The sequence below is a fragment of the Lagopus muta genome, chromosome Z, assembly GCF_023343835.1.
Source record: "Lagopus muta isolate bLagMut1 chromosome Z, bLagMut1 primary, whole genome shotgun sequence".
NCBI lineage: Eukaryota > Metazoa > Chordata > Aves > Galliformes > Phasianidae > Lagopus > Lagopus muta.
The window spans coordinates 74,373,427-74,394,439 of NC_064472.1; the positions used below are offsets into that span (position 1 = coordinate 74,373,427).

Here is a 21,013-nt window from a genome sequence, read left to right on the forward strand (position 1 = left end):
AGGTCTGACCAGAGCACGACAGGGAGAACAAAATGCCTTAATTTTTTTCTGTTTGTTCAGTAGTTGCTGTTGACAGTATTGATCTCAAAGTCATTTTGTGTCACTCCACTTTTTGCTCTCTTGCACTGCCTCTCACCTCAGGCTGGGTAAGGGATGCTGCTCCTTTCCTTGGCACTTAACACTCAGTTGTGATAAGAGCACTGGCCTGGAGCCTGATCTATCATTTGCATTCAATCTTGCTGTCATCCTTGTGCTTTGGGAACCTGCTCTTGGAGACTTCAATTGTTACACTTCTTACTTTTTCTCCTATGGGAACCAATCTGTGGTGGAGATGAGGAATGGCACCTTCCCCTTTCCTTCTGGCCAAGCACAGTTACTCCAGGGCACCTTGAACGCTCTAGGGATGCTCCAACCAGCACATTCCTACTGCTTTCTCCAAAATGTGGGTTTTTAAGTGCAAGGGTATTTTAGGATGTCGCTCAGAGATGCACCCTGAGGCAGGATGGTGGTTGTGGGCAGCCAGGTGTGTGGGAGGATAGGAGCAACTGTGGCAGCTGTTAATTCTGATGATTTTGGGATTTCACCCGTGAGCAAAAAGCCTCTGTAAGGGTAATTTACAAAGAGTCCTGAAGGCAAGAGCCTGGGGGGCCTGGCTTGAAAGGAGAGTCTTGGAGTTAGCCTGCAGAAGAGAAGGCTGAGGAAAGAACACTTATGAAAGGATTTGGGGATGAAAAATCTTTTACAGGTAGAGAGATTCAGGCACAGAAGGCCTTAAGCCGCAGAGAGGTGAATTTAGGTGAGACTGTAGAGAATCCCCCTGGAGCCTAGAAATTCGTTGGAATTCAAGTTTCATTGCAGGTTCTAAAAATGGGTAGGATGTATCCGCGGAAGCGGGGGCTGTCCTCTCCTCCGGACTGGAGGTGGGTGCGAGAAATCCCCGCCTTACGGCGCTGAATGCTGCTCTCCGCGCTCCGGCACTCCGCGCTGCCCTCATGGACCGTCCGCTGTGCGCGGAGCCGGAGCCCGGCGAGGCAGGAGGAGCTCCCAGCACCGCAGCTGGGTGACGGCCGGGCCGGGAGGTGGGAGATGAGCGGGGAGGAGCGGGAGGCGAAGGCGGTTCCGCAGGCGGTGCCGCGGTACGTGCGCTCCGGAGGGCTCGGAGGGTCCCGTTCCTTTCGCAGCCCGACCCGCGGGCTCCGCTGCCCCGCGGAGCGGCGCGGTCTCCATCCCTCGAGGGGCCAGGAACGGCGTTGCCGTGCGTGGATAAATCCGGAATCCCCGGAGACGGACAGCCTGCGGGGACCGGCGCTGCTCCGCGTCTCCCTGGGGCGGCGGCGGTGTGCGGGCTGAGCCCGCAATGCGGGCGGTGAGACGCGGCGTGCGGCGATGCTCCGCAAGGAGCGCCGCCCGGGCGGGAAGCGGGGCAGAAGCCGCGCTCCGTCCTGCGTGCAGTGCGGCGTCGGGGTTAGCGGGAGCGGGGGACGGAGCTGAGCGTGCGGCTCCGGGATGCTGAGTTTCCCGAGGAAAGCTTGGAGTCCCAGAGCGGGAGCTGAGCGGATGGTGCTGTTTGTGACCCAGGTGTGAGGCGGCGCTTTTCGTGGGCGTTAGAACCCGAGCAATTAAGAAGCAGGCAGCGGATGCGTGACAGCCTGAGCCTAAGAAGTCCGTGTTTACCTGCGCTGTGTTTTCATGCACACAGCGGCTGCGAGGGGAATTCGGCAGTTTGACCCCACCACGTGTTGCCTGGTCTCCACCGCGCTGTGTTATATTAACGGTGTGCTGATAATGAAGGCTGCATAATGAGAGCCGACGCAGAGCTGCGTGGCGTGCTGGGGAGAGAAGGGCTGGGAGGCACAGGTGTGCTTTGACAGATCCAAAATGATGTCTTCCAGATGTTGCTTTTCAAACATCTTACCAAGGAGAGCTTGAGTTTTCACGTTGTGCCTTATGTTAACAGCTGCTGGCCATAGAGGTTTTGTCAGCCCAGAGGAAATGCAGATCTTTATGGAGAAACCTGAGTTTCTGCCATCAGCAGGATGAAGATGGACTGTTCACTGAGCAGTGGCATCCACAACACTGTGTGCTCTGCTTTGTTGAGAACTGGGATGATTGAACTTGATGATCTTGAAGGTTGTTTCCAAACCTTAACAGTTCTGTGACGCCTGGCTACACCGCAAGCTGCACGCATGCTTCTTGACATAAGAAAGCTGCAAAGCAAGATAGGATGACAGCCTCCTGGAGGCTGGGTTACACACTGCTGCAGAAGCAAGTGGCTTAGCCAAGGTGACCTTCAACCATGACCGAGCTCTTGGTGGCTTAACAGCGTATTGCTGGGTAGGGCAGCTAAACCAGCTTGCACTGGACCAGAATCTGAGTTCAGATGTGAATCACAGCAGCAAGAACTTTGCTCCAGCTGGGTAGATGAAGTGAATGTAGAAGACAGTTGTTTTATTCTTGTCAAAAGAGGGAAACATCTTGCAGCCCAGTTCCCATCCTGGCTTTTGGAGGAGGAACCTGTGCAGCTGTACGGTCCTGTGAATTCTTCTAAGACCAAATTATGGAAGTGTTAGATGGGAAGGCAACTCTGGAACTTGCTCCTCTGAGCAGACCCAATGCTCAGTCAGGCTGCCCAGGGCCTTCTCCAGCTGAGCCCTGCAAACCTGAGTGGTGGTCCCACCAGCTCTGCTACCTGCCTAAGTTCTGCATCACTTTGTGGCAAGGAATTTTTCACCGATCCCCGCTTAGAGTTCCTCTTGTTCATCCCTGCTGCCCCCCGTGCTTCTCCCAGGCACCTCCCAGAGAAGCCTGGTTTTGTCTTTCCTGCAAGTTCTTTCCTTTTGGACAGCAGATGACTGCATGAGAGTCCTCCACTGTTTTCTGTCCTGATTTCAGCTGAGGCAGCACTGATTTGCTTTGCAGTGTCTGATGTGATGCTGTGTTTTACCTCTGGGAGAAAAGCAGCGTTGGCAACACACCAGTGCTACACAGAGCCAAGGCTGTCTCAGCTTCTGGTGCTGTCCTGACAGTGAAGGGGCTGGAGGGCACAAGGAGAGGGAGGGGGAGGACTGAGCTGGAGGACCAACCACAACACCTTCCCTCTCCAGGATGAAGATGTCTGGGTCTCTCATCTTCTCCTCATACACTCTGCTCTTCTCCGTGCTCATCCTGACGGCCCTGCTCTGTACCCCTTCAGCTCACCAAGACCTCTGTTATGCTGCGGGCATCACACTGGACGCAGAATACAGATGCAGCTCTGCTGGTGCTCACTGGAGGGGAATAACCTCTGTGGGCCTCCTGGCTGTGCAGCAGTACGGACAGCCAGAGCGGGCATGGTTCCCTGCAGGACCAGCAGGCACCCTGCTCGGGTCTGCCCAAGAAGGGATGCTGGCTCCAGGTGTGATGCTTGTACACTGCATTGCATCCCCATGACAGCACACCTGCACTTGTGTCCCTCGTGAGCAGCAGTTAGCAGCTGTCCGTGGGTTGCAGAACCAGGGAAGACCTGCTTTATGGGTGGCTGCAGTCCTTCACAAGAGCAGCGGCAGAGGTGTTGGTTGACTCTGGTTTGTGTTTCTTATGCAGTAATGATAACTCCCCGGTGTGGGCCAGGGAGAGCAGCCCTGGGTGGGAGATGAGCTGCCTGCTGGCACAGCCAGGAGTGAGGCATCATTGCCCAGCCCCAGGTGCTGAGTGTCAGGAATGTGGGGACTGCAGCCGTGCCAGGGGAGGCCGAGCATCCGAGCAGATGACGGCTCTAAATTTAAGGGCTTGCCGTCGAGCTGCGTACGTGTTAATGTGCCCTTTTGTGGCCAAGCTAAAGATAATTCTCCTATCTGGAACAACAGCTGCCCTACGAGTTGTGTAGAGAAACCGCCCTGCTAAGGAAAACTTGCTTTAAATAAGTTCAGTATCTTCTGCAGGTCTGAGTCAGAAAGTGGCCAGGGGGCTCCGTAGGGAGCACTGCCACTGCCCAAAGGGTGGGTGCTGGGCTGCAGCTGTGCAGCGTTCCCACAGAGCTGGCTCAGACTGTGAGTGCGCAGGACGAGGTGCGTCCAGCACCGTGGAAATGGGAGGGGGGCCCCGAGCAATCTGTGCTCTGGAGATAGCCACGCTTAGAGCATAAATCTTGTGCAACTCTGCGATAGCCAGCACTCCCCCGCCAGCAGGGCTGCCGGGTCATGTTTCATGCAGGCAGTGCTATGCTCTGTGTTTGCATTTCAGGTTCTGCTTCAGCACAGGAGTGAGATTTGCCAGACTGCTCTAAGATGTCTTACAGAAAGGAGCTAGAGAAATATCGGGACCTGGATGAGGACAAGATCCTCGGAACCCTGACAGAGGAGGAGCTCAGGAAGTTGGAGAATGAACTGGAAGAGCTGGACCCTGATGTAAGTTGCTTTTAAATGAGACCTGTTCAGTGGTAAATCCCATGTAGCTGTGGGCAGATGAGCTGTGCTAGTGACCTGTTCTGCCACTGAATCCTTTGCAGAGCCTGCACTTGGTGCAAGGATGGAGGAGGCTGGCCCTAGAGAAGCAGAAGCAGCTGTGCCATTGCCAGCACTGGCTGTGTATGGGGCTCTGTTTTGAGCTGTTCCCCTGCCCGTACCCAGCATGCACACTTCAGTGTGACGGCGCTGTATTGATTTCTGGCTCAGCAATTAGTGGCCAGACTGCTGGAAAACTTGCCTGTTGTTGCACGGTTGTTGCTTTGCACCACTTTTCGCAGCATGGCGTTGGCTGCTTGGGCTTCTCACACCGTTCTGATACCCTTGTATGTTGGGAAGATCTGCCTTGATACATGGGAAACCTGCAGAAGCTGCACAGTCACCTTGGAGGGGACATTTGGGTTTCATGGGCTGGGCTTTGTTTTTAGAGCAGACTCCAGGTGGTTGATATGTCCCTGCACATAGGCAGAAAAGCAAACCCTGAAGTTCTGCAGGATGGGCCATTTGCTTTATCTCTTCCTGACTTCGGCAAGAGCTGCACGAATATACACACTGGACATCATAATGCCAAGCAGCCGAAGCCTTCTGGATGCAGAGCTGCCCTGTGCCCATGGCAGGCAATGTGCAGAGCCAGCTGGCGGGCTGCTGGCTTATGGCAGCACCAGTCTGGGCACTGCCGAGTGAGAAATTGCTGCTGTGATGTGCAGTCAGTGTTTCTGGGGGAAGCGAGGGGTAGTGCTGATTGCATCATCAGTATTTTTAATTCCAAGTGTCTACACAGAAGAATAATTAAGGGGTGTCAGGCTGTCTTACAGGATTATGCATGTGTGCTGGTAGGCTCACCTGGCAAGCACAAAGCTTGAGAAGCTGTGCCTGATCAGCACCAGGTTTGGATGTATCTAATTGTTTCCTATTAGTTCTTTGCAGGGTTTTCACTGCAATAGGTTTAAATTAAAGTCAGTTACGTAGGTGGGCACAGAAAAATGAGCATCTTGTTGAAAATCACCTTGGATGTCTTAAAAAATAAGTGGCGACTTCTCTCCGGCAAAGCTTTAAAGAACATGCTTAGTGCCAAATCTGGGAACAGTCTTACTTATTGCATTAAGGCTGTTCTATATTTAAATATAAGCAGGTGCTTACGTTCCTTATGTGTCAGGCACAAAGCAACTTCCCATGGTGGCCCATGCAGCTGAATAATGAGAAGGCAGCCTGGAAAGAGGGCTGAGGCTCTCGGGGCTTTATTCTGCAGCGGGACTGCATGCACAGCCTTTCTGGTGTGACCTTCTGTGCCAGGCCTTGCCTGTAGTTGTGTGAAGGGTCACAAGTGGCTAAAGACAGCGCTGCAGCTCTGTTCCTCCGCGTGACGGATGTGGGGGGTTTGCCTGAGCTGATCCTCATGGGACATGAGGACATGATCCACATGGGCATGCACAGCCTGCACCTCCATGTCCGTGCTGGCAGGCACAGAGAGGACACGCTGAGCTTAGAAGGCAGCAGGCAGTAAACGTGTGGGAAGAGGGCAGGAGGAGTGGCTGAGAGCCCCTGGAGAAAAAGTGGTAGTTGCTGTTGTAGAGAAGCATCCACTTGTCAGCATGGAGAACTTGCAGTGGAGCTGGAGTTTGAAATGCCGTGCTGAAGTCTTCGGTGGGGTGGGAGTCAGCAGGGCAGGATGGAGAGAAGCCTGGTGTGCGAGGAGAAGCAAAGTGTGCAATGGTGCAGAAGAAATGTGGCACGAGGAGGGAGGTGAAGGGCAGGAGTATGATGGACCTGGCCTGCAGGGATAATCCGTGTTCCTCCCTTCTGTGCACAGAATGCATTGCTGCCGGCAGGGCTCCGACAGAGGGATCAGACGCAAAAGCCACCAACTGGCCCGTTCAAAAGGGAAGAACTCATGGCCCACCTAGAGCAGCAGGCAAAAGACATTAAGGACAGAGAGGACTTGGTGCCTTTCACTGGTGAAAAGAGAGGTATGGTCATCCACTGCACCATGGTGAAGCAGGACGGGTGGGAAGCCTGCAGAGCATGCACAGCAGGACTATCCCCTCTTCCTGCTGCCCTGCCTTCCAGCACTGCTGCTTGTGCTCCATCCTTGCACCTTGAGTTCCTCTTGGTGCAGAGGAGCAGCACGGCTCCGCTCAGATGTGATGATCCTCACGGTTTCCTTCTGATCTTCTTCATGTCATAACAGTCTCAGCCTTCTTTTCTGGTCTCCCACAACTTGCATGCCTGTGCTTCCCGCACCATCCCTGCAGCAGCACAATCCCCTTGGCTCAGGGTGCTGCTCCGCCTCACCTCTTTCCTCTCCTCCATCCATCATCTGATTACCCAAATGACTTCCCTGCTCCCACTGGCATTGTGAATGTGACCTGACACGGGATGTGGTCTGGTCTGTCCTCATCTCTGCGCTCCAGGAGCTTCACAGCAGCCATCTTTTGCTGCACACAGTCCTGCCCCCGGCGGAAGAGTTGCTGGCATGCCGTTCTCTGCTGGAACCAAAACACAACTGTGTGAACACGGGCAGCCTGGTCCGGTGGTTGGTGACCCTGCACATAGCGGGGGGGTTGAAAACAGGTGATCTTTGAGGTGCTTTTCCACCCAGGCCTTTCTATGATTCTATGAACACGTGGTGAGCCTCCCCTGAAGCTGCCCACTAATTACTACCCCCACTAGTCGTGCTGCAGAGCACAGAGCTGCTTCATTGCCAGACACAGCACCGGCGTGGTACAGCAGGGCCCAGAGAGCAAGCTTCCAGAAACTAAACCCTGGTGGTTACAGTGAAGGGAGCTGGCAGAGCTGAACTTGCCCGGTGTTTACTATTTCTTGCCCAGCTGACCTGATAGCCCGTGCAGTCTGCGAGCTGCCAGGCTGCTCCCGGCCCTTGCTGCCACCCTGGGGTGCACACAGCCTGCAGCTTTGCCCCGTGTGAGGACAAGGATGCAGGGGAGGAGATGAGCCATTTCCCTGCTTCTTGCAACCTCCATCTCCCCACGGGAGAGCCCTCTGTGCAGCTGCTCCTTCCCTGGGGCTAAATTTAGCTCCTCTGTGCCTGCACACCCCTGCAAGCAGGATCTTTGTTTCTCCCCTCCGGTCTCTGGCTCTGGTTTCAGAGAGGAGATGAAAATAGCCCTGCCTGGCATGCCAGGCCTTGCACTTGCTATCTGTGCAGCAACGCTGGGCTCTGAAGGGAGGGCCGTTAAGGCCCTGCCCCACTGCTCCTGCCCTCCCAGAGCCTTCTGACCACAGGAAGGGTCTCACATGGCCACTGCCAGCGCAAAGCCCAAAGGCTGCAAAGGGAGAGTGCCCTCTTTTTTCCTTGGGGCAGCAGAAGGGCAGTTTGATGGGTGACACGGCCTTGAAAGAAGTTTCCAGGTCAGGCTGTGCTTTCTGAGTGCTGTGCGTCAGAGCCACGGTCCTGTACAAAGCGCCACTCAGCTGCTGCAGATACAGCTGCTAAGAACATCAGCTCCAGCAGGGAGGTGTTCTGGCACGCTGAGCTAGGACTGTGCTGGCTGCAACCTGATGGGAAGCTCTCTTACTCCCCCTCCTCAGCAGGGCAAGGGGGAGGAGGGAAATGTGATGGAAAAAGGCTCAAGGACTGAGATAAGAGCAGGGAGATCACTCACCCATTACGGCCATGGGTCAAACAGATGCAGCACAGAGATCAATGTGATTTATTGCCTACTGCTGAGAGACAAGAGCAGCGAGATCCAAAAGCAAACTAAAATCACCACCCACCACCCGTCCCCATTTTCCTCTTCCCCAAGGCAGCATGAGGGCTTCAGTCAGAGCCTAACGCTTCCCCTCTGCTGCTCCTCCACAGTCACTCTCTCCTAGGTCTGCCTGTCCCCATTGCCTTTGACACCATGCAATTCCTACCCCACAGAAGCACGCTGTCAGGAGCAGCAAAACACAGCCCTGCAGCTGTGGGACAGGTGCTGCAGCTATGCCGAGTGTGACCTCACTTTGCATTTATAGGAAAAGCTTGGATCCCCAAGCAGAAGCCAATGGATCCTGTTCTGGAAAGTGTGACCCTGGAGCCAGAGCTGGAGGAAGCCCTTGCTAACGCCTCTGATGCGGAGCTCTGTGACATTGCTGGTAAAACAGTTACATGTGAATTGGGGGTTGAGTTATTTAGCTGCTATTTTCTCTCTTTTCATGGGAGCTCAGCTATTGAGCTCGTTGCTGATTGTGTAAATGTCACCAGTTTTGACAGGATTTTGTTCTTTATTAAAAAGGAAACATATATTTAGAGTTACTTTCAGTCCCACGTCCCAATGTGATTCATGAGGAGCACAGACCAACTCTGAGCAGGGAGAAGCAGAGCTTATCCGTGACCTGTTGGTTTCTCCTTTCTCTCCACCAAGCCTCACAAAATTCTGCATGCTTTCTTCTCGAGCACGGCTTCCTTGGAGCCAGACCCAGCAGCATCCTCCTTGCTGTGGGGCAGGTGGGATAACCCCACCAACGAGACATCTTCCATGCAGTAACAACGTGCTCTGGTTCAGAAATGCACTTCTGCACTGGGGCTTTCAATAATCATTCCCTGACTGAGCCCTGCTTCTCTTTGTTTTGCTTTTCCACGGTGCTCCTAGCGTAAAGCCCTGCTCTGTCTTTCTGAGTGTCAGATCTCCAAGGCAGTTATTTTCACAGGGAAATACTGCCTGTGGCACCTAGCTCTGCGCTTCTGGGGAGAAGATGCTTGAAGCCACAGCAGGACTGGTATGATGCAAGCTGTGCTGAAGGCTCAATATTGGCAGTGCTGCTTTTCCAAGTTTGCTAAGACTGTAAAAGAGCTCCTGCCTATCTTGCAGGGCTCACTGTCAGCCAGGATGCATTGGCTCCTGTCCTTGGCAAGCCCAGTGGGATAGTCCCTGTGGGTGGCTCCTGACGAGCCTTGGACGGAGTTCCTGTGCCTTTGGTGGTTGGAGAAGGCAGAAGTGGGAGGATGTCTTTTGGTTTGAGTGCCTTTGAGCAGGACACACTAAATGCCACACGACAGTTCCATGTCACCTGCTGGTGTAAACTCCAGGCCTGAATGTCTGTGCATGGCTGTGAGAGCCAACCCTCTCCTTGCCTGCAGCCTCGATACTCATGGTGCTGGTGAGTAGAGGGGCTGCGTTTTCAGACCAACAAGTGCTGAGCCTGCAAATAGATGGCTTTTCCTAGTCATTTGGGTGCCTGGCAGGGAAAACAAACACTCCAAGTTGCCATTCTCAGCTGAACTGCCATCTGTGAGTCAAGCTGCACTGCCATGAACAAGAGGGCATTTGAGCCCTGCTGTGTGTCTGTGACAGCTGGGGGCTCGGTCCCACCTCCATATGTTGTTCTGTGCCTGGACAGAGAATTGAGTGTGCTGCTGACTCTGTTTTGGGCTGCACAGGCATGTCAGCCGTCTGGCTCTGGAGCCTGCAACAGATTTTGTTCTCCTTTTGTTTTATCTCTAGCCATCCTTGGCATGCACACCTTGATGAGTAACCAGCAGTACTATGAGGCACTGGGTAGCAGCACCATTGTGAACAAAGAAGGACTTAACAGTAAGTGATCCAGCATGCCTTGCAGGCTGCAGCATTTGCCTGCCAGCTTGGATGCAGAGGTGAAGTGGGAATTATTTTTAGGCTGAGGTTTGGGTTTTTATTTTCAGTGGACTCCTGCCACCCCTGCCAGGCTCATGTATGAGCAAAGGCCCTCTCTTTGGCTGGAGCACAGTTGCTACAGCTGTCCAGCCCTGGGTTGGTGATGTTTCCTTTGCAGTCTGCCATCTCCTTCAGTTTGCCAGAGATGTGGCTCTTTTGGGGTGGAGTGGTTGCCCCCAACCAGGGGAGATGCATAAGTGGAAGTGCTTCCTCCCAGAGTTTCTTTGGGAGAGGTCAGCTGGAAGGCCAGTCCAAGCTGAGCAGAAAAGATATCTCCTGGGAAGGCGTTCCAGCCAGAATGGTTTCTTGATGTCAGAAATAAAGCACATCACTTGCAAGAGGAGGCAACAAAATTTCTTTGTGCTAAGTCTTTCCTTCCAAATCATGACCAGTAGGGGAGGGCAGGAACTGCTCAGAGGAATGGTGGTGGTGGTATCACAGAGCAAACTGCTGGGAAGAGGCTGCTGCGTTAGCTGACAGAACACCTTGCATTGCTCTGGCTCTCTCTTCTTTACCTTCACCTTGTGCATCTTAACATGGGTCTGCTCTCAGATGGGTGTTTGAAGAGTGTGCAGGATCAAGTATGCTAGAATGGCTTTGGTTGGAAAGGACCTTAAAGCCCATGCACTTGCCACCCCCTGCCATGCACAGGGCTGTCCTCTGCCAGCTGAGACTGGCAATCTGATTGCTGCAGCCTCCGCTGCATCGTTGCTCTGTTCCCACCAGCACTCCTCTGCCCTGGCCTCATCCAGAAGAGTGCACAGCCCATGCGGGTGGCATGCCTGCTGTCACCTGGCTCTGGTCCCCAGGAGCACAAGGCAGCAGACACCAAACGTCCCATACTGGTTGTCTCCAGTGCCAGGCAGCGTCCCTGGATGCACATGAGTGTCTGCAAGGCTAGTAAGTGCTTGTGCAGTCTTTCATCTCATGTCTGCTGCTCAGGTCATACTTCTCTCTTCCAGTGCTGCTCTTCAGAGAAAAGAAACGCACCTAAAGAGGACGTGCCACTACTCTGGGTGTTGACATTTTCCCTCTCTTGCTTTTCACTTGCAGGCGTGATAAAGCCCACAAAGTACAAACCAGTTCCTGATGAGGAGCCAAACTCGACGGACGTGGAAGAAACTCTGAAACGAATACAGAACAACGACCCTGATCTTGAGGAGGTCAACCTGAACAATATTATGGTATGTGCACCTGCCTGCTCTCCTCTCTATCGACACCACACGTTTGCTATGCAGAGGGCAAAGACCAAGCCTGCTTTGCTGCATGGGACAATACCATAATCCTGCACTTGGCCAGATGAGAAACCCCAGTGCTTCCCTTATCAAGGGGTCAAGGGGAATTGCTGCCTGCTGTGGGGATAATGATGTGGAGCTGGCGCCTGAAGGAGCTGAGCTGCACTGGGGGCAGGTGCAGAAAGCTGCCTCCAGCCTATCTGGTTTAAAGTGTCCCGGGTTCTTTTAGTGGTTCAGGCAGCTGCATCTGGTAGAGGTAAGGTAGAGACAATTTTCTGTAAGGCAAAGTGGTGAGAAGAAAATGGCTTTGTAATCTTGATGCTTGCCATGGAAATAAGAACTGTGTTACACAGTCCATCTCCCACTTGTCCCTTCTTTGGGACTCTACTTCTTGCAGAAAGCAGGCCAGGGCACAGCACCACTCCTGGTGTGGCTCCTGGGCACATACGTACACAGGTAGAACGTATATGTACATTCTATATGTACATTCTACCTGTTTCTCAACTTGACTACCCCCAGCCCATGCTGAAATCGTGATGTGATCAAGTGGCAGGAATGTGCATGCCATGAGCACTGGTGTGTGCAGTATGCACCTTTCTGTAATGAAAAGGTTTTTATTTTTGCATATTCAGTTCAGGCTAGTGACCGTGAATGTCTGGGAGAACACCAGCCTTGGGTTCTGGTAGGAAGACAAAGGATACTGGTGTTAGATGTGTGGTTTTGGGACAGTTTATAAAACTAGGTGGTGATGGTAAAGCTGCTGACTGCAAATGGCTTTGACTATGGATAACACCAAATGGAGGGATCCAACGGCGTGATGCTACAGCTCAAAATGTTAAACCAGTGGAAATTCTCAATGGGGTACCTAAAATACTCATAAAGCAAAAATTACTGACTGTGGATGAATTGAGAATAAGCAGCATGGATTTCCTTTCTGTTCTGGGACCTACCATGGCAAATGTTAGTCTGAAGAATGTTTTATGGCAACATTTATATTGCTTTGTAGCAGTCAGAAGTGATTGTAGTTTGCACTAGAGGGAAATCAGTTCAGATCTTTGTGGATCAGGCCCTCACAGGTGGAAAGTTTCTGGAACGTAGTCTGGATGTTGCCCAGTGTGTCATTCATTTGGAAATCGTAGGAGCGGTGCTGTGTGGGCTTATGCATCCTAGCTATGTATGTCTCCATGAATTTCAGTTCACGTGTTTCTAAGTTGCTGGAGAGTTAAATTAAACAGTGAAGAAACTGCATCTTCAAACTAAGGCAGGGCGGGAAACAGGATAGAGACATTACCACACTCCTTAGGCCATGCAGTTATAGCAAGCATATATATAAGAGCACTTATCAATCCGTTCCTAAATTGCTTCAGGGTGCCCAGTGAGTTGATCTCAGTGAGAATTTTGGAATATAGTTTAAATGTACTGCATATCTTTCGTGACCTAACACAGGTCCTCTGCATTCCTTTTCGCAGAATATTCCCATACCAACTTTAAAGGCCTGTGCTGAAGCACTGAAGACTAACACTTATGTGAAGAAGTTCAGCATAGTTGGGACGAGGAGCAACGATCCTGTTGCTTTCGTAAGTATGGTGCCATGCTGTGTTGGCTACTCATGGTAGAGCTGCAGCAGGGCTTGTTCTTGGACAAGGTGTTTTCAGAGTGAGGTGGGCAACACTTGCAGCCAGCGGCAGTCTGGTTGTAGTGTCACATGGAGGAAACCTTGGGCAGGTGGAAGGTTTTCCAAAGCCACCGTGCTGACTTTGGAAGAGGGATGGACAAGAAGAAGGGTTATCACAGGTGGGGGCTGTCCTTTTTTGGGGTGGGGCTGAACATTTCTGCATACAAGGCATTGCTGTGGCCTCCAGCACCCTCAGGTTCAAGAAGTCCCTCAGAATCGGAGGGAATTCCCTTCGTCCTTCACAGAACTCTCCCTTGTGGTGGCAGTGACACCATAGAGCATACCAGCTCTTCCAGGTATCCTCCAGGGAAGAGGGGAGCCAACCCCAGCTGCTCCAGAGCGCTCTGACCCTGCCTGTGTCATGCCAGCTCCTGCCAACTGCTTCTGCCTGCAGGCGCTGGCAGAAATGCTGAAGGTCAATAACACGCTGAAGAGCCTGAATGTGGAGTCAAACTTTATCTCTGGGTCTGGCATCCTGGCTCTTGTTGAAGCACTCCAGAGTAACACATCCCTCATAGAGCTCCGAATCGACAACCAGGTAAAGCAGAAACGAGCAGAAGCTCTGGTCAATGACAGCATCCTGCTAGCAGGAAGTCAAGCTGCTGCTCAGAGGGGAGGGTGACTGCCTTCTGCTGCTGCCACTTAATTGTGGGGAGGTTTTAGCTCCTCATTTGTGCTGCTACTGCCTTCAGCATTTAACAAAGCAGGTTTCTGCATTCCCAGTGCTGCCCTGGGAGTGCAGTGATGCACCTGCCCGACATCATGCTGGGCTCTGAGCATTTAGTTCAGCTGGAAGCCTAATTAATAATGGTAGATCAGAAAAAACTGAAATATTTACTGCGGTGCAGGAAAAGAGCAGGTGCAGATCAAGAGGGCTGTGGAGTGCGCAGTGGTATTGATGTCTTAGCAAATTTGTCTTCTGCAGAAATGTAGGGGGTGGAAATAAAGCTACTGAGCCATGAGGAGCTCTGGGTTGGGTGACCATGAGATCAAAATTAAGGGGTCCCTAAGTACCTCTTAGCTGCAGGTCTGTTCAACAAACAGTCTTTGGGCAGAACATGAAGGTGTCTGCAGGAAGAGCTCAACCAGTTGGTTGTAGCAGACCAGGCCAGCAGGTGCCCAGCAGCTCCAAGTCAGAAAAGCCAAGTGGACCAACAGATCCACAAAAGGGAAGGAGTAAGACAGCAGATGTAACCTGAGCCTAAGCAATGTGACAGTGACTGGGAGTGTCCAGGCAGAGGGGCAAAAATGTGTGCAAGTTTCTCACAGAACGGCCAGGGTTGGAAGGGACCTCAAGGATCATGAATCTCCAACCCCCTGCCACAAGCAGGGCCGCCAACCTCCACATTTCATATCAGACCAGGCTGCCCAGGGCCCCATCCAACCTGGCCTATGGACGGGGCGTCCACAAAGTTTCCTGTGACAATAAAATACATGAACTGTAATAGGGGTGGTAGCAATAGTAAGGGAGAAGCAGAACTATCTGGTCCATCGCCTGGCCAGCTGGTGGCAGCTGAAGGCCGTGGTGAAGAGGAACTTGCAGCACTGTGCAGCAGGAATGGAAGCACGTCTGTCCTCACTTTCTTTTCTGTTCTCTGTTTTCAAAAGAGCCAACCTTTGGGCAACAACGTAGAAATGGAAATTGCGAACATGCTGGAAAAAAACACCACCCTGCTGAAGTTTGGGTACCATTTCACTCAGCAAGGTCCCCGGCTCCGCGCATCCAATGCCATGATGAATAACAATGACCTAGGTGAGTGGGCTGGCTGCGAGCCCTGCGGCTGCTGTGGGCAATCCCTTGTGGGAGGAGGACGGCCACTCACTCGAAGGTCAGGTACCACCTCCCCAGGGGCCTGACGATTCCTTGATCCTCAAGGAGGAACAGCCTCCACCTGCCAGTTCCCAAATGCCGCAGGACCTGGGATGGTTGCTCTTGGCGTGGCAGTGGAATGTGCTCTTAACCTGGAGATGCTGTGCGGCCTGAAATCATGGATAAGAGTGCTTCTGGACGTAACAGTGGATCTTGTTGGGAAGGAATGAGAGCTGTAAATGTGCCTTGGTAATGATGTCCGTGATACAGCAGTGCTTGTGATTGCTGCCAACTGCTTGTCTTCCTCCAGTTTCATTTTCACTTTAACTAAATGAAAAATATTAATAGAGTTGCATTTGGAACATGGTGGATTTTGGCCCATTCTCCTCCATAAAGCAAACTGGAAGTATTTCTAGGGAGAGGTGGCTTTCAGTTCTATTAATATCCTCAATGAAGTGATCAGAACTGCTTGTGAAGCAAAACAGGGGTAAATCTGAAAAGCGCTCTTTAAGCTAATGTGTGTGACAGAGGGTTGCCATTGCCTGGCAACTGGCTGCCATAGAGCACTGGATATCTGTGCAGCAGATAAAGATTGGAACTGCCAGCCCAGGTGGGTAGATAAGGTGATTAAAGACATAACCACCAAACCCTTCCGAGCGGTGATGGATGTGACAGGGTGTGACAAGCAGAAGTTTGCAGGCCGGTTGAGGTTTAACATCAACTGGATGAGGTTTAACAGAAGCAAGTGTAGAGTCTTGCATCTGTGGAGGAATAATTGCATGCACCGGTACAGGATAGGGGTTGAGCTGCTGGAGAGGAGCTCTGTGGAAAGGGACCTGGGTGTCCTGGTGGATGACAGGTTGGCCATGAGCCAGCAGTGTGCCCTTGTGGCCAAGAGGGCCAATGGCATCCTGGGGTGCATTGCAAAGAGCGTGGCCAGCAGGTCGAGGGAGGTGATCCTCCCCCTCTGCTCTGCCCTGCTGAGGCCTCATCTGGAGCACTGAGTCCAGTTCTGGGCTGCCCAGTACAAAACAGACAGGGATCTCTTGGAAAGAGTCCAGCGGAGGGCCACAAAGATGGTGAAGGGCCTGGAGCATCTCTGCTATGAGGAAAGGCTGAGTGAACTGGGTCTGTTCAGCCTTGAGAAAAGAAGGCTGAGAGGGGAGCTGATCCAGGTCTATAAATATCTAAGGTGTGGGGGGCAGAATGGTGAGGCCGGACTCTTTTCATTGGTGAGTGGAGACAGGACAAGGGGAAACGGCCGGAAACTGCAGCATAGGAAGTTCTGCACCAATGTGTGCAAGAACTTCTTTACAGTGAGGTGACGGAGCACTGGAACAGGCTGCCAGGGAGGTGGTGGAGTCTCCTGCTCTGGAGATGTCCAAGACCTGCCTGGATGCCGACCTGTGTGACCTGCTGTAGGGAACCTGCTTTGGCAGGGGGTTGGACTCGATGAGCTCTGGAGGTCCCTTCCAACCCCTACAATTCTGTCATTCTGTGATTCTGTTGTTTGGCTTGCATTATGGGAGAAATCCTTCCTGGGAAGTTTGTGCAGTGCTCAGGGAGAAAGCCAGCGCCTGCCCTGCTCTAGAGCCAGGGAGATTCCTGCTAGGAGGTGGGGCACCTGAGGACAGACCTGATGTAAATACAGCAGTCATGAAGGAATGGTGAAAACCTAGAACCCTGCATTTTTATCTGTATGTGATTTACCATGCATGGGGTCTTCTGATCCTTTTGAGTCAACTTCAGCTTGGAAAGCACAACAAATGCTAAGTGGTTGTCAGATATAAATGCAGTGTGTTTTGTTGGCTTTCATTTTGCTTTAAATAACAAAGCAGTCTTGCTTCAGGCAGTACCATGCTCTTAGGAAACATGTCCAAGCGTAGACCCATGTCAATTCCTCCCTGACCACACAGAATACTTACTTATTACAGCTCATTGTGTATTTATTCTGCCTTCTGCTGGATTTCTGTTCACTAGAGAGCTGCTCCAGAAAAGGCTTGCCATTTCCTGTCTTCAAGAGCAAGGCTTTTAATGAGCCTGAATGCACAATATTCAGCTGGAAGATCTGGATCTAATATTTTAATTGTTCCTGCTTTGAAGGGAAGGAATGTGCAGTTTTGCCTTCCACGTAGCAGTTGTACGTTTTGCCTCCGACCATTAAGATCTGCATTTGTGTCTGACTTGGTTCTTGTTTGCAGCTCACATTCAGCGGTGTGATGGTCTCTGGCAATAGCTTCTCACCCCTACACCTGGATGATGTATAAGTATAGAAAAAATTTTATTTTCCTCCCTGTCAGCAAAAGCTGTTTCTGCTCCACTCCAGCGCTCTTGCCTACCATCACCTGATGCTACTGGTGCCCACTCTTGGTTCTGTATTTTCTCTCTCTAAGATGCCCTATCTGACCCAGCTGTGAAGGTGTTCCATGCTCACGAGCTAACTTCTGCATCCTCTCTATACTATTTTATTCGGTTTGTTTTTCCCTCACATGCATTTCTTGAAAAGTCAGGGATGGTGCTGTCAGAGTAAAACAACTATAAATGCAGATATGAAGCTGCTTTGACTAACTTAATTGTGATCAAAGGCCTGAAAACTCAAGCTGTTAGTTTAAAAATAAATAAATAAATATATATATATATATATGTATGTATATTCAATTTGACAGGGAGAAACTAGAAGAAAAAGGAACTATGACATCCATCTGTTGTCTTCCCAACAGCCATTATCACACGCCTTCCGTAAGAGTCAGATTACAAAGTCAGCTGCATGAGCTGCAATTGAAGAGTAAGGGAAGAAAGGCTGAAAGTGGTTTCTGACTGTAAGAACGTGACGGCAACCTCAGCCTGCTCTCCTTATCCTTAACCCCTTTAAGGAGGGCCGTACCTGCTGCTCAAAGCAGGAATGTGGAAGCTCATGCTATAATTGATCTTTCCTGGCAGAAAGTGTCCTTCTTACAGTGACGAAGCCATTCACATCTCCCCATTGCCACGGCTGACTCCTCTTCCTCTTCTTTTTCAGTGAGGAAGAGAAGACTGGCCGAGCTGAACGGGCCTATTTTTCCCAAGTGCAGAACTGGAGTGTAGCTGCCAGCCACGGAGGTCATTCCCAGCGGGTCTGTGCTACTGTGACAACCTAAAGGCAAAGAAGTGCCTCGAGAGAGTTATTTGTGGTGCCTCGGTTCTGTTTCATGCACTAACAGTTTAAAGTAACTAGTGGCTGTAGTTGAAGAGTTTTATCCAGTAGCACTGTTGATGTTTTCTGTAGAGCTGGAAACTATTCAAGCCAGTAACCTGCCGATGTTGTGCAACCTCAGCTGAGCGTACACCCCGGTGTAAAAGTAACTGCAGTGACCTGGGACCTCATTTTTCTATAAACCTTCTGCACAGTGTTCCACGGAGGCAGCATGTGGTACGATGAGTGAGAGATACAACTCTTCCACACAAATTACAGAAGTATTAGAAAAATACTTTATTTTCTTCCCAAAATGATCTCAAGTAGCTGTAGAGGAGCAACTAGTTTAACAAGAACTTCTACTATTCAGAAACATGGCTAAATTAGATAAATGCAAAGTGTACTTTTTTTAACCAACATCTGCCGAGTCAGTTACTTAGAGGTGCTGCTTTTCAAATGAATCCCCATGTTTCTTAGAAAAGATTGATCCCCCCCCATCGCCATGCAGTTAAGTAGAACTTAAGGCCACCAATTGTGAAATAAGAGTCTCAAAAACTGAGCACTGAAGAATGGTTTAGCATCATTCTCTCCCATATGTGTATTTGAATAAAAACATCACTTTTAGGGATCTGATGCAAATCCTGAGTTTGGCCTGAAATAGCCAAACTTATCAGTAAATGAGAGTCCTCTCTTCTAATCCCCACATTTTCATGACTTTAAAAGTGCACGTCCAGATTCTCACTGGAAACAAGTCAAATCCCCTTTCTTTGCTGCTTTATCAAGATGACCCCGTCCATCAAATTTTGTTATGCTGCAGATTGTTTTGCTTAATGCCACCCCTAACATATGCATGGGCATAAATGCAAGGCTAAACACCGTGTCCTCAGAAAGCTGCTAACAAACATCAATATCCTGACTCTAAACTTAGACTGCGCACAGCCTGAAGCCTCTCTGTTGTTCCTAGAGGAGTAATTCCCCCTGGGGATACGCACCTCCCAGGCACGCAGAGCAGAGGACCCAGGACAATCCCATCCGACATCCCTGCTAGGATCCCGACCGATAGGAAGACTTGCCAGGCAAAAGCATTGCTGTGCAAAAGCCTTATTCTTGGTCTGACAACAACACATCCTAGCAAGAGTTCTCGCCTACAGTAACCTACCTGCACAGATCTGTTAAAAGTAGTTCTGCAGCCTCCTACACATACTCCAGCAAAAGCCCCACAGATTTCTACAGAGCTTGTGCACATACATCATGCACTTTGGCTCTGGCCAACAGAGCAGAGAAACACTGTGCTTCCATCAGTGTGGGAAAATTTGTCGTTCTTCAAAGCTTAATAAATGTGCCAGCAATGCCAAATAAAATGCGTTCCTATAGCTTCTTCCTCCCTCCCCCCAGGCCTGCAAGTCCCATTTCATAAAATTAAAATAATACATAAGAAAATGGCTTGAAGATATTAAACAATAAAAAAGAAACTGGCAGAAAACATCTTTCTACCATATGTGCTGCAAAAACTTCAACTAATTCATCAAACCAGAGTCACAGTTTCAGCTGAGCCATCTACTCAGATCACAGAATGATGGCATGGCTTGGGGTGGAAGGGACCCCAAGGATCACCAAGCTCCAACCCCCCCAACACACGCAGAGCCACCAACCTCCATATCTAATACTAGATCATGCTGCCCCATCCAACCTGGCCTTGAAGATCTCCAGGGATGGAGCATCCACAGCCTCTCTGGGCCCTAGCAGGATGAACACAAAATGGAGTGGGTGTCCCTTGGAAGATGAGTTCCAGAACAAACCTAAGCTGCATGACAGAATTACATGCTTCAGGAAATCAGCAGTGAGAGAAAAGGAACCTCTAATTCAGCATCCCATTGACACTCAACGTACCGTAAGTGAAATTCCACTTGCCAGGCACTTGTTGTCGAACGTTGCATGACGTTATCAGAAAAAGAAGCTACAGATCTTTTTGAGAAAATGATGGAAGACATGAATCTCTCTAAAGCTCCTTTAAGAGACAAGGATTTGTCCACAAAACGTGGGATGGCTGACAAGTACCTTTCTGCACCTGCCAAATCTGATGGACTGAAAAACAGTAAACATGAGTGTACCCTGTCCTCAGCAAGAGTACATTCATGAACTGCAATCTGGAACAGCTGAAGAAAAGCTTCTTAACTGTCCTGAGTCTCTGAGTGTGTCTTTAACCAGCTAGGCTGACAGTTTTGGACATGAAGGCCTTGGACTTCTGTTGGATGCCTTGGAAAGGCTTCTGGACAAGAAACAGCAGGAAAATATCAATTAGAAGAATCAACGTAGACTTATACGGTGCCTCAAAGCATTTATGAACAACAAATATGGACTGCAAAGGACTCTAGGAGATTAAAGTCTCCTACTGTTATCAAGAGCAATTGATCCAAAGCAACCACATGACAACAGCAACAGTGAAAATACTTTCTGCTATACAGTCAGATACACATAGAATAGGCTCATCAGCCCCAGTGACTTCAGAACTGCATGAACACCTTACCCTGGGAAATCCTTATGGTACCCAGCGACCCAGACATGCAAGGAGATGCAGGTAGCACTGTCATGGATGTGACAGCAGCATTTAGTCTTCAGCAACAAAAGCCTTTTAAGAAACATCCTTTCCTGTTCTGCTGGAGCTAGCATCCACATTACCCATGTAGTCCAAACACAGTTAGGCTGATGGGCCCAGCCCTGGTAACTCAGCTGGTCTTTCTCACAGAGCTGCTTTGCTGAAGAGGCATGTCAGAGAACATCAGTGAGCCAACCACTGCAAAGCAGAGATGTGGCTGTGTTGAGAAGCACCAGGCTTTGCGAGGAAAGGCATCAAGTTGTGCAGCAGTGGAGTTACAAAACACAGATGTTTAGGATCAAGTGGATCACTGTTTCATCTTAGCAGCTCTCCAGCAAGAAAGGAAGAAAGCCACTGGGTGACTGCAGCCAATCCTGCCTCACTGACCTACCCTGGAACTGACATGTCTTCTTTAAGGCATTACCACCAGCACACAGCAAGTCCTTACCT

At 50.6% G+C, this 21,013-nt stretch overlaps 1 protein-coding gene across 6 annotated transcripts; it reads left to right on the top strand.

Moving 5' to 3' along the window:
• The first annotated feature begins 1,023 nt into the window (after positions 1-1,023).
• Positions 1,024-19,452, top strand: TMOD1 (tropomodulin 1). 6 transcript variants are annotated; one of them, XM_048930761.1, is made up of 10 exons: positions 1,024-1,136; positions 4,222-4,385; positions 6,253-6,409; positions 8,418-8,537; positions 9,887-9,976; positions 11,129-11,259; positions 12,780-12,887; positions 13,380-13,523; positions 14,594-14,738; positions 17,815-19,452. In XM_048930761.1, the coding sequence occupies exons 2-10, from the start codon at positions 4,266-4,268 to the stop codon at positions 17,877-17,879; spliced, it is 1,080 nt and encodes a 359-aa protein (XP_048786718.1). In that variant the 5' UTR covers positions 1,024-1,136; positions 4,222-4,265; the 3' UTR covers positions 17,880-19,452. The 6 variants fall into 6 exon arrangements, with proteins under 6 accessions (XP_048786718.1, XP_048786720.1, XP_048786719.1 ...); XM_048930763.1 differs by lacking the exon at positions 1,024-1,136 and adding an exon at positions 3,880-3,902; XM_048930762.1 differs by lacking the exon at positions 1,024-1,136 and adding an exon at positions 3,899-3,977.
• The last annotated feature ends 1,561 nt before the right edge of the window (positions 19,453-21,013 follow it).

Bases quoted from the DNA above. Each gene is read 5' to 3' on its own strand.
- TMOD1 (XM_048930761.1), top strand. From the start codon at position 4,266: ATGTCTTACAGAAAGGAGCTAGAGAAATATCGGGACCTGGATGAGGAC. The intron at 4,386-6,252 runs GTAAGTTGCTTT...TTCTGTGCACAG, and splicing joins TGGAAGAGCTGGACCCTGAT to AATGCATTGCTGCCGGCAGG. The intron at 9,977-11,128 runs GTAAGTGATCCA...TTTCACTTGCAG, and splicing joins GAACAAAGAAGGACTTAACA to GCGTGATAAAGCCCACAAAG.